This window comes from Neophocaena asiaeorientalis, unplaced genomic scaffold (genome assembly GCF_003031525.2).
Source record: "Neophocaena asiaeorientalis asiaeorientalis breed wild unplaced genomic scaffold, Neophocaena_asiaeorientalis_V1.1 scaffold828, whole genome shotgun sequence".
Classification (NCBI taxonomy): Eukaryota; Metazoa; Chordata; class Mammalia; order Artiodactyla; family Phocoenidae; genus Neophocaena; species Neophocaena asiaeorientalis.
The window spans coordinates 38,439-52,965 of record NW_020175443.1 but is presented as its reverse complement, the minus strand read 5'-3'; the positions used below and the strand labels follow the sequence as shown (position 1 = coordinate 52,965).

Sequence of the window (14,527 nt, the reverse complement as noted above, 5' to 3'; positions counted from 1 at the left end):
GGCACACAGGCTCTCTAGTTGAGGTGCTTGAGCTCAGTAGTTGGGACGTGTGGGCTTAGTTGCCCCACAGTATGTGGGATCTTAGTTCCCCAACCAGGGATCGAACCTGTGTCCCCTGCCATTGTAAGGTAGATTCTTTACCACTGGACCACCAGGGAAGTCCCTACTTGGAGGATTTTAATCAGCGATGGAAGTGATGAAATTTGCTTTGTAGCAAGATCACTCTGGCAGGTTTATAAATAAGTAAAAATCTTACAGCTCTCTTCTCTTTAATTCTTTTTTTTTTTTTTACAAATTTATTTATTTACTTTTGGCCACGTTGGGTCTTTGTTGCTGCGCACAGGCTTTCTCTAGTTGTGGCGAGTGGGGGCTACTCTGTTGCGGTGCGTGGGCTTCTCATTGCGGTGGCTTCTTTTGTTGCGGAGCATGGGCTCTAGGCACATGGGCTTCAGGAGTCGTGGCATGTGGGCTCTAGAGCACAGGCTCAGCAGTTGTGGCACACGGGCTTAGTTGCTCCACGGCATGTGGGATCTTCCCGGACCAGGGCTTGAATCCATGTCCCCTGCATGAGAAGGTGGATTCTTAACTATTGCGCCACCAGGGAAGCCCTTCCCTTTAATTCAGACGTAACCACAACCCTCTTCTCTGCTGGGTGGGAGTGTATGTCCCTAATAGATACTCACCACATCATTTTTCTACCCTGACCACTAGCTTTACTGTCAGTCATTTGTACTACGAAAACAATAGGTGTGTTTTCCAAGTATAAAATCATTCTATTAAATATGCATTTTAAACTGTACAATACTATTCTCTGTTGTTCTTCAGCAAATGCACCCAGCATTGATCAGAGGTCACAAACTATGAGCCAAAGATGTGTGTGTGTGTCTCTCTCTTCCACCCCACAGATGTGCTGTAGAGTTCGTATGAAACTGGAATTTCCCTCTTCTCTTGGAAAATGGAGGATCTTTCCACATGGGGTGCCCTGTGGTGCCAGTTGCTTGGAGCTGAATAGCCCTGCTGTCTGGCAGGATGGCTGGACTCCCCACCTGGCCTGCTCCCTTTATTCATGCTACCTGCTAGGCTCCCAGGTTCCTTAGGTGTCCTTGAGTCCTTGTGCTTGGGGGTCAGTGAGGAGGAAAGCTGGGAGGAGACTGGCCTCCCTTCCTTGGCACCAGCCTCGTATACAAAGCGTGAACTGCTCTCTTACCAGCTTGGTGGGGTGGAGAGTTTCTTGTATTTTCTCACTCAGGAGCCAGCTGTGCTGTGTTCTGCCTTCCCCTGTGTGTGGAATTCAAAGTGTACCGAGGCAGGGGGCCAGAGGCCTGGTCTGGGCCTCCTTGACCCCTTGGGTGGATGTCCTGAGTTCTGCTCTTGGGGTTTTCCTCTTGGGGAGCTTCTCACTACTTTTCCTCTTTTTTCCCCTTTTAGCCTTGTATCATCAAGATTAAAGACTTTTTTGATGCCGAAGATTATTATATTGTTTTGGAATTGTGAGTAGTAAACTTTTTTTTGTTTCCATTTAAACGTTTATAAGCCACCAAAGAGCCTAATGGTGGCTTGCATTTATCCACGCTGGGGACCCTCAGTGTATGTATGTGGTGGGGGGTTAGTATCAATTCTAAAATCCTTCTAGTGTGTCCAAAGGCATGTGGATCTGAGGCTTGTGTTTGAATCTTACTCTGCTGGTGACTGACTGTCTACCCATGGGTTAGTTTACTTCACCTCTCTGAGTATCATATTCCCTGTGTTAAATTGGGGTAATAATGATAACCCCAGGCACAGATGCATAAGGTTCAAATGCTGTGAGGGCTGGAAATCCCCCAGCAGAGCACCTGGCACACTAGGTGCTCAAACACAGGTGCATATTATTACTCGGAAATAACTGGCCTGGGTGACCCTTGCTGCTTGGGATCATAGTACCAGGTTGCATGGTGACACCTGAGTATCTTTCAGGTGCTGGTTTTCTTGCAGGTTTATTTGGTGTGATTAAAATAATTTCCTGTCTCATTCCTGGAAGAGACCTGTTTTGATGTTTGTTCTGCGTAAATGTGCAGTGTTTCTGGGAGTGGCTGTCATGGCAGACAGACAAGGCTTTACTCCTGAGCGGGAAACAGTGGCTATGCTGGCTGACCATTAAGATTAGAGAGTAAATAGCAGCCCCAGTCATAGCACTAGGAGAGACTGGACAGCCCTTGTACTTAAGGGAATATCTGTTGCTATGAAACAGGAGATTGTTATTTGACTGGATCTAGTTAAAACATTTTAATAATAATAGTAATAGTAATAATAATACAATAACAGTAACTGATACTAATTAAGCACTTAATATGAGCCAAGTCCTGCTCTAAGCACGTCACTCATTTAACTTCCCTGTCATCCAGATTACTTACAAGTTATTAGTGAGTTACTGTTTTTGGGTCCACTTTACAGAAATGAGAACTGAATTGCAGAGGGATTGAATAATCTTGCCAAGCATCTCCACTGTGCCAGGTGCTTTACCTACATCAGTTATCTCTTAATTTTTACAACAGCCATCAAGGTAGGTGGGATTTTATCCCCATTTTTTGAGGAGCTAGAAACAAGCTCAGAGAGGTTGTGTAACTTGCCCAAAGTCCCACAGCTGGGAAGTGGTGGAGCTGGGGTTCAGACCCCAGTTGATTGTAGGTTCCTGCTTTCTCCTCTGCACCAATCTCAGAACCACCTGGGGTGCACAATGAAAATGCAAACTCCTGGGTACCACCTCTGATCTACTGCATCAGATTTTTTAAAAGCTCCCCAAGCGTCTCCAATTCCCACCATGCTCTTCCTCCTTAGTTTCCAATGGGCACATCTTTGTTGTGGACGAGGCTTATTACCTTACTGCTTTTACAAATGGGAGTCGAGTGAATGAACACTTTGCTTGTCTTAATGAGTTTGCTTTGTTTGTGTTATTCTCTTCCTTCCAAGTGAGTTTCCCTCCAGGAATGAACCCCCTGCTTTGCCTGTGTGTTTCAGGATGGAAGGAGGAGAGCTGTTCGATAGGGTGGTGGGAAATAAGCGCCTGAAAGAAGCTACATGCAAACTCTATTTTTACCAGATGCTCCTGGCTGTGCAGGTAAGAGAAGCCCTTGCTGCTTTTGAGAGTGTACTTTCTTTTAAGTGTTACTCTCCCAGTTAGGCAGAAGATGAGGGACCAGGGATAAAATCCCAGAGAACAGAGTGTGTGTGTGGGTTGTTCCATTCTTGGCAAAAACATCCCACCCCTTTGACTCAGATGAGAAAGTTCTTGCTGTGAGGCTTAAGAGAGTAAAAAAAACGAAGTTAAAGAAATAAACACAGTCCCACATGGCCTCTCTTTAGCTTGGAGGTATTCCTGGAAGGGAAGGGATCTCTACTGCTGCCTGATCCTTGCAAAAATCCCCCTTACCTCTCAAGGGGGGAGCTGGGCAGGTATGAGGACAGATCACACCCCCGTGGCACAGTGCTAGGGGTTTCTTACACATGTAGTATCTTGTTAACTGTAGCAGGCACGCGGGCAGGCACATGCTCTGCCTTCTCTTCAATATTTGGGGCAAGTGTTGGGTGGAGGAACAGCTGATGGCACCCTGCACGCTTCAGAGAACATCACCCTTTCTCAACCCAGATTTGGTTGTGGCGATTCCCTGCCAAGGCCTCTTCCCTTGAGAACCTACTGTATACAAGAGACGCAGTGATTGGGAGCAGCTCTTGCATTGGGTGAGGATTGAGGGAGATTTTCCAGAGGCTGGTCTACCTGGGTGCCCACCCTGGGGGCTTCACCAGATGAGTAGAGGTGCTTGGAGTATTTTTCCTCTAGGCCAGAGGGATATCCAGAGAAAATTGAAGCCCATAAATACCTAACCAGTGCTTTACTCTCTTAATGGTTTGTTCCCAACCTTATATTATACCAAGAATATTAAGATGAATTGAGTGCAGATCAGTGGATGTGGGAAACTTCTTTTCCTAAAGAAAATATGACTTAGTATATAAAAATGAATACACAAAGAAATATCACCATTCTATTTCAGCCATAGTTTTCAAAGACTAATCTTTGCATCAAGGAATATGTTAACTCTGGGTGTTCAAACAGATAATCTACACATGTGTACTTTACAGAATCCCTTTAAAAATATTCTCAGGGATGGAATAACCAAATATACTATTTTGGTGGAATTTTTATAGTTTAAGGTGGTCTCATAATATTTTATATCATCCATTTACATTTTTATTATTGAAATTGACATCTTCTGTTTCTGCCAATATGAAGGGATAGTTATTATTTTGAAGAGTGAAGTAAAATGTCTACTGTCATAAGTTGCCTTTTTCATTTTTCTACTTTTTTTTTTTGCGGTATGTGGGCCTTTCACTGTTGTGGCCTCTCCCGTTGCGGAGCACAGGCTCCGGATGCGCAGGCTCAGCGGCCATGGCTCACGGGCCTAGCCGCTCTGCAGCATGTGGGATCTTCCTGGACTGGGGCACGAACCCGCGCCCCCTGTATCGGCAGACGGATTCTCAACCACTGCGCCACCAGGGAAGCCCCATTTTTCTACTTTTTTAAAGAGTTTCTTACAAACAAATTTGTAAACACTAATCCATTTATCCAGTGGTTTTCTATGATTGGGGGAATATGGTTGTGAGTAACATGGCTTACAGTTTCATCCAGCTGTAATGTGTGTGTGTGTGTGTGTGTGTGTCTCTCTCTCTCTCTCTCTCTCTCTCTCTCTCTCTCTCTCTACTCACATACTACTCCATATATCTAAGGGTCATGCCTATCTTTCTATGCAGTACCTTCACGAAAATGGCATTATACATCGGGACTTAAAGCCAGAGAATGTTCTACTCTCATCTCAAAAAGAGGACTGCCTTATAAAGGTAAGAAATGTATGTTCTATATGTGGCCAGTAGATTTCTGTTCAGAAACTGTTTTTAAATTCATCAAGTAAAAAGTAGGAGCATAAAAAGGTAGAGAACTTGACCTTCCCACTTTTAGCAATTCTTTTAGAGATCAGATGGTATTGCTCCAATCCAGATGTAATGAGCATTTATTGAGCTCCATTGTATATAAGCCACTTTCATCTTCAGAGGGAGGAAGTAGGGGTCTAGATGGGAGAAACACATCCCCTGTCTTCCTCTGTTTAAAACAGCACTTCCCAATCCTGGCTTCATTTTAGATTCCTCTGTTGATTTAAAAAAAAAACCAAACAGGGCTTCCCTGGTGGCGCAGTGGTTGAGAGTCCGCCTGCCGATGCAGGGGACACGGGTTCGTGCCCCAGTCCGGGAAGATCCCACATGGCGCGGAGCGGCTGGGCCCGTGAGCCATGGCCGCTGAGCCTGCGTGTCTGGAGCCTGTGCTCCGCAACGGGAGAGGCCACAACAGTGAGAGGCCCACGTACCGCAAAAAAAAAAAACAACAAAAAAAAACCCAAACAGATCCGTGACACCAAGCCTACGCCTCAGAATCACTGTAGATGGCACCCAGGTGTAAATATTTTCCTCAGGCTCCTCGGGTATTCCAGTTTGCAGCCAAGGTTGAGAAACCGGGGTCTAAGGAGAACCAGGAATAACTAATTAGAATTCTAGAGTGTCTGTTTACGGTTATAAGCCTTTCGTAAGGTTACAGAAAACCCAGATCTAAGTTGAGAAAACCTGGGCCTTAAAGTTCCTTGGCTCAGGAATTTTCATTTAAGCAAAATTAAATAACTTGCAGAGTTTAAAATTACCTTACCAAAACATCAATGTGTAGATTCCAGATTAATGGCAGCATGAACCATAGGATAGGAACTGTTCTAATCTGCATGTCTTTTGGGACTGGCAGACTATGTTACTCTTTATTTTATGATGTCATTAAAAGTGATTCCCTTTTGTCCTTACTTTAGATTACTGATTTTGGGCAGTCCAAGATTTTGGGGGAGACCTCTCTGATGAGAACCTTATGTGGTACCCCCACTTACCTGGCTCCTGAGGTTCTTAATTCTTTTGGGACTGCTGGATATAACCGTGCTGTGGACTGCTGGAGTTTAGGAGTTATTCTTTTCATTTGGTAAGAAAAAGTTTTCATCTCTTCAGACTCTGGTTGGAGGTATTTAGGTGAAATCAGCAATGTGTCCAGGTCGAGAGCTTGTGTTTAATTTAGGTCACTTATTTTGACCATCAATGTAAAGCAACACCTAATTTTTCATGCCGCTGAAAAAGAAATCGATGTATCCATGAATGCCACTGAGAATGCCACTTGATTTCTTTTCCTTTCTCTCTCTACCAATATTAAGCCTTAGTGGGTATCCACCTTTCTCTGAGCATAAGACTCACGTGTCACTGAAGGATCAGATCACCAGTGGAAAATGCAACTTCATTCCTGAAGTCTGGTCAGAGGTCTCAGAGAAGGGTATGGATACGAAAGGGTTAAGAATTTGTGGTTTGCTAGAGCGTGTGTGTGCCTGGGTGGGAATTTCTTTTCAAATTCTGTGATGTTTTCTCCTGTCAATCCTGTTCTTATTTTCTGTTGTTAGTTTTGCACCATTTGAGAGGCAAAGGAAATTATTAGGAACTTGGGCTCCAGAGCCAGGCTGATGTAGGCTCGTGTCCCGGGTCTCTACTTCCTAGCTCTGTGACCTTAGGCAAGTTATTTAACATCTCTGGGTCTCCATTTCATTTATTTGTAAAAGGGGCACAATAAACCCCTACCTTAAGGGGTTTTGTGAGGGTTAAGTGTAATATGCTCACTGTGCCTGGTATCTATTTAAGTGTGAAAAATAATGGGTAACTTTTTAGTTACAAGGTCTCCTTTGAATTAGTAAGCACAGCAAGAGCTAAATGTAATTACTTTGTATTTTAGAATTTAAAAGGGTAACTTTGTAATTCTCAAAAGAAAAAGTAGAAAACTAAAACAAAGTACCACAGATGATTGTGCTAAGTGTCACAGTGTCTAAGGAATAATATTGCAATATACAACCAGCCTCCACTTGTTGCTGGCTGTCAAGTTTTGTTTCTGCCAAGCCTGGGATTTCAAGGAGCGAGCTCTCGCTGGCCGAGGAGCTCTCACCATCACTCTGTGGGTCTTGGAGAGAGTTGGCTGAACATCCTGAGTTTTAGAACTGGGGGAAGTTCATCTTTAATTAGTTTGAACTTGAGTCCAGCAAGGAGAGTAGGGACGGAGAGCTAAGAGGTTGTGATGTCTGAGCAGTGAGTGTTGGGGAGCATCATGGTCGTTCCTGGTGTTCTAGAGCACGTGGACAAATACAGAGTGGGGAGGATTAGGGGGCCGTGCCTACTGATCACGATGACCTCAGCCCCTCTCTCCTCTTTCTGGATGTTGGCCTGTGATTCTGGCACACTCTAATTTTGTTGATTTAATTTTGTTTATTTATCCTTCTCACTGTGATTTGCCAAATTATCTTACTGCTTTAGCTCTGGACCTCGTCAAGAAGTTGTTGATAGTGGATCCAAAGGCACGTTTTACGACAGAAGAAGCTTTAAGACACCCGTGGCTTCAGGTGTGTATGGGGCAGTGCCTGCCAGCCTAAAATACCCGGGCAGCCCTGAACTGTGCCTGAGAGATGGGGAAGAGGATGAAAACATACGTTTGCTTTGTTGGGTCTGTTTAATGCAATTTTTAAAGACTGAGGTTTAGGTGTGTCGGTATGTGTATGTTTGTCTATGGGTCTGAGCATGGGTGTGTCTCGTGTTTGTGTGCAACCTTTACAACTTGACTTGGATAGACAAGCTCACTTTATGGCCTGTCCTGGTTCCACTTGGCTTCCCTGAGTCTGCGGTTCAGTTGTGTTCCATTGTGCTCCTTTGAGAGATTGTTCTAGCTCCAAATTTCCACCCTAGCTATGTCCTTCTCTTCTCTCAAACACCGTATCCCAGACGGGCGGGATGGGCTGCGTTCCAGCCATCTTCAACCTTAGATCAGGGAAGCAGGGGTGGGAGGAGGGGAGCAGCCTCACTAGGGTAGAATCTGGCTATTTCTGAAGCCCAAGTGATCGGGCATGAGGGGTCCCACTTCTCGTTCATGGTGAGTAAGCATGCCGTTAGCAGATTCTCACCTGTGCCTTTCAAGTCTGCATTTCCTCTGTGTCCCTGCTGGGGGTTGTGGCTGCTGTTAGATTATGTACTGATCTCATTCGAGCTGCCAGGGTTGGAAGTCCTTAGTGGCTTTGGTGGGCTAGTCTTTGGTTTTAGAATTCACTACAGCCTCGGGCAGGCTTTTTGATGGATGCCAGGTCTTCTGTTAAGTGGAGTTCCTTTTAGCACAGCCATATGCCTTTCTGTTAACTTTCATTTGGTCTCTGTTTCCTGTGGGGATGGGGGACTTAACCAGGTTGCTTGAGGTGGAGGCTCACATACTGTGGGAATTTCTAGTCCAGGAACTCCTTGGGCCATCTAGTCTCAGCACTGTGCTTCTGGAGCTCTGGGAAGAGTGTCCTCGTTCTTTCTCTCTTCCAGCCCTCCACACCGAACAATTCTGCTCAGGCCAGCTCAGGTTGAGAACAAGAAACCCTTACAAGAAACAAAAAGTAGATACATGTGTTTGGGATGTTGCCCTGGAAACAGCAGTCCCTCCAGAAAAAAATCTGTCAGATGATTTAGCACTTAATAGACCACACAGATTTGAAACTGCAGGACCCTAGAGAAAAGGAATTTGGAAATAAAGGGTGCCTTTGCATGTGGGGACTTAATTTTGATGAAAAAGAAAACATTCCTCTTGGCTCTTTTCATGTGCCTTAATAGGGAAGTTCTTGGGGGCCAGATATGGAGGTAGAGGAGCTGTGTTAATCTTGAAGAAAACAGAGCTTGCCAGTTAGGCCTGGGAACAGGGTTTACATCTGCCCAAAATGTACAAACAAGCATAGCCTATTTTTCTTGTACTTTTTGTCTCAAAATTGTTAACAACTAAGGAAAAGGTGAAATTCAGCCCTGCCACAGGGGTCTCACTTGAATACTCTTTTGTCCACATATTATTTTTGCAGCAGAAGGCGGAATGAACATTCAGTGAGGACGAGGATGCCAAGTGCCCACAAAAATCACCTGCTGCCTTCTCTCTGTGTCTTCACTTGGTCTTTACTCTGTGTGCTTACATCCCTGGTGTCTTCTTCTTTTCTTATGAGAACATCAGCTATAATGGATTAAGGCCCCACCCTAAGAGCCCAATTTAAACAAAAAATTTATTATATTTAAGTATGGTTGATTTACAATGTTGTGTTGGGCTTCCCTGGTGGCACAGTGGTTAAGAATCCACCTGCCAATGCAGGGGACACGGGTTTGAGCCCTGGTCCGGGAAGATCCCACGTGCCACGGAGCAACTAAGCCCGTGCGCCACAATACTGAGCCTGCGCTCTAGAACCTGTGAGCCACAACTACTGAGCCCATGAGCCACAGCTGCTGAAGGCCGTGTGCCTAGAGCCCGTGCTCTGTCAGAAGCCACCGCAATGAGAAGCCCACCCACCACAACGAAGAGTAGCTCCCGGTCGCTGCAACTAGAGAAGGCCCGTGCACAGCAACAAAGACCCAATGCAGCCAAAAGTAAATAAATAAATAAATTTATATTTTAAAAAATGTGTTCATTTCTGCTGTACAGCAAAGTGATTCAGTTATATATATGTATACATTCTTTTTCATATTATTTTCCATTATGGTTTATCACAGGATATTGAATATGGTTCCCTGTGCTATACAGTAGGACCTTGTTGTTTATCCATTCTCCATATAATAGTTTGCATCTGCTAATCCCAAATTCCCAGTCCATCCCTCTCCCACCCCTACTCCCCCTTGGCAACCACGAGTCTGTTCTTCATGTCTGTGAGTCTGTTTCTGTTTCATAGATAAGTTGATTTGTGTTACACTTTAGATTCCACATATAAGTGATATCATATTATAATCTCTAGGTCCATCCATGTTGCTGCAAATGGCATTATTTCATTCTTTTTTATGGCTGAGTAGTATTCCATTGTATGTATGCACCACATCTTTATCCATTCATCTGTCGATGGACATTTAGGTTGTTTGGCTATTGTAAATAGTGCTGCTATGAATATACGGATGCATGTGTCTTTTTGAATTATAGTTTTGTCCAGATATATGCCCAGGAGTGGGATTGCTGGATCATATGGCAACTATTTTTAGTTTTTTGAGGAACCTGCGTACTGTTTTTCCCTAGTGGCTGCACCAATTTACATTCCTACCAACAGTGTAGGAGGGTTCCCTTTTCTCCAAATCCTCTCCAGCATTTTTAATTTGTAGACTTTTTAACGATGGCCATTTTGACCAGTGTGAAGTGGTACCTCATTGTAATTTTGACTTGCATCCCTCTAATAATTAGCGATGTTGAGCATCTTTTCATGTGCCTGTTGGCCATCTGTATGTCTTCTTTGGAGAAATGTCTGTTTAGGTCTTCTGCCCATTTTTTGATTGGGTTGTTTGATTTTTTTTGTTATTGAGCTGTATGAGCTGTTTATGTATTTTGGAAATTAAGCCCTTGTTGCTCGAATCATTTGCAAATATTTTCTCCCAATCTGTAGGCTGTCCTTTCGTTTTGTTTGTAACTACAAACAAAACCTTTGCTGTACAAAAGCTTGTAAGTTTGATAAGGTCCCATTTGTTTATTTTTGCTTTTATTTCTATTGCCTTGGGAGGCTGACCTAAGAAAACAATGGTACGATTTATGTCAGAGAATGTTTTGCCTATATTCTCTTCTAGGAGTTTTATGGTGTCATGTCTTATATTTAAGCTAAGAGCCTCATTTTAACTTAATTATCTGTTAGAAGGCCCTGTCTCCAAATACAGTCACAATTCTGGGGGTTGGGCTTCAACATATAAATGGGGTCTGGGGGGGACACAATTCAGTCATAACTCACACAGTTCAGCCATGACAATCACAATTCAGTTGCCACAGCGATGGGGGAATAGCATTTTCAACATTGGTTGGGTCCCTCTGATATGGAGGCCCCTGTGCTTATTACAGAGCCTGGCATCTAAGGGTCCTCAGCTGTTCACTGAATGAATGAGGGAGGTGGGTGGGCAGGGAGGCACAGAGGGCATTTCTGGCGGAGGCTGTAAGCAGGTGTAGGAGGAAATAAGGAATGGACCTTTGAGAGTGGCCTTGCTGAGAAGTGAGATCCTAGAGGACAGTGTGGAGTGGAATCCAGATGAACTTGGCACTTGGGCAGTGGGGAGCTACACTGAATGATGCAATAAACAGTGATGGAAGCAGGTGATTCTAGCTACTAGATGTAGAACAGGTGAATTCATCCTCGAGCACTAATTTTTCTATATCCATCAAATTGCTGAATATTGAAGGCCTTCACTCCTAGGTCCTTTCTCTGCACCCACCATGGTGCACTTGGCGTAGTGGGAGGAGTGGAGCGGGGGTTGGATGGAAAAGTACATGAGGATTTGGAAGTGGGCTGCTCTGGGTCTGTATTCTGCACATGCTACTTGTGAGTGGCTGAGCTCAGCTTTCAGCAGGCCCCAAAGCCCAAGTCCTAGTCCTGGGTGTTTCACCTTTCTGAAGGTAGGGAGGGCTGTCACCTCTCAGGGCTCCCAGATGCAGAAGTGAGCCCTGCAGAAGTGATTATTCATGGAGGTGGGCAGGAGTTTTCTGTGTACCCTGCCCCACCCCTCATTTCCCTCTCCAGCAGCAAGAAACACCTGTTCACTTTTTTTTTCTCATTAGCTCTGGGATATTGTGGGCTTGAAGTCCTTCTGGCAACTTGTGCAGTGCTTGCTGGGTGAATTTTCCTAGGGTGCAGGGTTGCTTTGTTAGGGTGGTCCTGGTAACTGGTCTCATTGTTGGCAGTGGGAGGGGGGACCTCCTGGAAAGATCTGGGGAGCAGCATGGAGCCAACCCCAGCCTTTGACCTCCTGATCGCCATCTCTCAGGATCTGGGATGCTGGCTCTGAAAGATTGACTGCTAAGGTCTATGGTTCTCTCTGACCCACCTGGAGTTTTTTTCTTTTTTTTTTTTTTGCAAAATAAAATTTATTTGCTAATGAAATTAAAATATAGTGAAAACCAAGAAAATGCTCTTTCAGAAGATTTTATCATATTTCAGCTATATTCTATTGATAATAATTACTTCTATTTTTATTATTTGTATATCACCTTTCGGTTTACCAAGTCCTTAATAATTCTCTCCTACCTTAACACTAGTCAAAACACTTGAAACCATTTGAAATAGTTTGATGGGGCTTTGCGACATAGTGTAATGCATTTTCTACCACAGATTTTCAAGGATCATATAATGAAAATAAATTTATATGACAGGTTTGGATAAGCAACTATTTCTTTGCTCCCTTGTTTTCACAGATGAAATTATGTAATTCCGTAAGTATATTTTAGTCAACCAATCCTTTTGTTACATAGTTATATAATGGAAAGGTGACAGTTGCTCATTATGTTTTAGTCAGTCTACTAGTAGTAGACATTCACCCGGAGCTCTTAAGCGGATGGGTTTGGTTCAGCCAGTGTTGACTAAGCACCAACTGCTGATTAGACTTTTCCCTTTTCTCCACATTCATCCCCATCTTAGCCTACTTCCCTGTTTCCAGGGGCATCCTAGCCCTGCCTTTCAGGAGCTTTCTTTCCCTCATTCACAGCCTACTTATGTTTTTCATTTCTTCACAGGATGAGGACATGAAGAGAAAATTTAAGAATTTGCTTTTTGAAGAAGAAAAGTCGATGACTCTGCCCCAGGTTCCCGCCCAGGTATTCTGGATCATGGTCATTAAATGTAGGCTAAGTTTAAAGAGTCAAATGAATGGAGGATAAGGAGTTTGAATAGTCTCTTTAGCAGTGATTGCTTAACATTTTTTTGGTAAGGAATAATGTAGTAGATACTTTGTTTCAGCTTGATCTGCTCTGGCACCTTTAGAAGATTTAATAATGAAGACTATGTTTAATGCATTAGAGAAGCACAGCTAGGGGTTATTCAGGAAGTCTCCTGTAATGCAAGATTGGAAGACTTATTAGAGGCTCAGATTTAAATTTGCTGAAAAATTTAAAATTGGGGGGAGTGGTTGATGATTTCTGATTATAATCTTATTCCTCTAAAGTTCTTTGTAGGTATCAGTTAATATCTGTTCATTCCTGTCCTGCCTTCTTTCGGTAACACTCCTCTTCCTACTGCTCCCTTGCAATTTTATAAATGGGGAAACAAAGACACAAAAAAGATTGTCTTCCCACAAAAGAGCAAGACTTGAGGCTCCCTGGGAGAGGTATTGTGGTCCCTTTACATTTCCTAATTTAGAAGACAACCAAGAGGAGGCTGGTTATGCTTCTTACTTTGAATAGACATCATTGAGTGGTTGGAAGCCCCAAAGGAGAGAAATGTCAGTCCGATAAGGGTGTCTGAGTTTGGGAGGGGTGTGTGGGGATTCAGAGTCAATGAGGACAACCAGTATTCTTGGTCCTAGGAGTTTCACATGAAAGGCTCCAAGTTTACTGGAAGTATATAGGGAAACTTTGGTAAATTGTAACCAAGCCAGAGGTTTTCTTTGAACATCTCTCTCTTTTCCTTTACTTTCAGCCTTCGACAAGTCAAAAGCGGCTTCTTGAAGGGGAAGCAGAGGATGCCGACCCCACAAAGCGCCTGGCTGTTTGTGCTGCTGTCTCGTGAACACCGGTTGACCATGAAAGAAATGTACTTTCTTGAACCCAGCTGCCATGTTCTTTAAATCTGTTTTGCATAGCTTGTATTTTCATTGTGGGAACAGTTGCTTTTCCACAATCATTGATACACAATTCAAAATGTAATGGAACCTGGGCTTTGTGCTTTTACTTGTTGATCAGCTCTTAATTACACGCCTTTAGTGTGTGCATATTTGAAGTTGTGTGCCTTTCCTCTGGTGCCTCTTCCTTGGCTGTAACCAGGCAGGTTTCTTGGGATGTATCCCTGGGTGAGTGGCATACAAATTCTAAAGTTGCAGGGGATGGGGCACAGTGAGTCAGGGTGGGGTTTGTCGAGACTGGCCAGAGTCCTTACAAGACGGTCGGTACCTTGGTGCATCTACTATGGGCCAGTTTTTTTTTTTTTTTAACTTTAATTTTTAAAAATTTTGTTTTTCATTTTTATTTTTTTGGCCATGCGGCTTTCAGGATCTTAGTTCCCTGACCAGGGATCGAACCTGTACCCCCTGCAGTGGAAGTGTGGAGTCCTAACCACTGGACTGCAAGGGAATTCCCCCACGGGCCAGTTTTAGAGTCCCATTCTCACCCTCATCATCCCTGAAACCACAGAGCCAGATAAGTTGTGAAATTCAAAAATTTCCTGATTTTAGGAAGAGGACCAGGCACATCAACTGTGTTTATATGTAATACCCCACTGAATCCTATAACCAAACACTTTAATATTTCAGCAGCAAATATTCACAGTAAGAGGAATAGAGAAAACTGTAAATAGCTTCATGTCACTTCAGATCCATTTTTTCTGCCACGAGATTTATGGAGGACTCCCCAGTTTCAGAGCTGTTTGGATTTTGGAAATGTGACTAAGGCATGTGGGCATGTCATGTTGACCCAATGATGACCAAGGAG

The 14,527-nt window shown here is 43.8% G+C and overlaps 1 protein-coding gene across 2 annotated transcripts in view; it reads left to right on the top strand.

The window, feature by feature from the left end:
* The window catches only part of CHEK2 (checkpoint kinase 2), a 39,260-nt gene extending 25,338 nt beyond the window's left edge, over window positions 1-13,922 (top strand). The window contains exons 9-16 of one of the 2 annotated variants that reach the window (XM_024767964.1): window positions 1,429-1,490; window positions 2,995-3,094; window positions 4,783-4,869; window positions 5,874-6,037; window positions 6,264-6,379; window positions 7,402-7,487; window positions 12,620-12,700; window positions 13,521-13,922. In XM_024767964.1, the coding sequence (XP_024623732.1) occupies window positions 1,429-1,490; window positions 2,995-3,094; window positions 4,783-4,869; window positions 5,874-6,037; window positions 6,264-6,379; window positions 7,402-7,487; window positions 12,620-12,700; window positions 13,521-13,610 (786 nt within the window). In that variant the 3' untranslated portion in view covers window positions 13,611-13,922. The remainder of the gene's footprint in view (window positions 1-1,428; window positions 1,491-2,994; window positions 3,095-4,782; window positions 4,870-5,873; window positions 6,038-6,263; window positions 6,380-7,401; window positions 7,488-12,619; window positions 12,701-13,520) is intronic. The other variant, XM_024767963.1, reaches the window with a different exon arrangement.
* The last annotated feature ends 605 nt before the right edge of the window (window positions 13,923-14,527 follow it).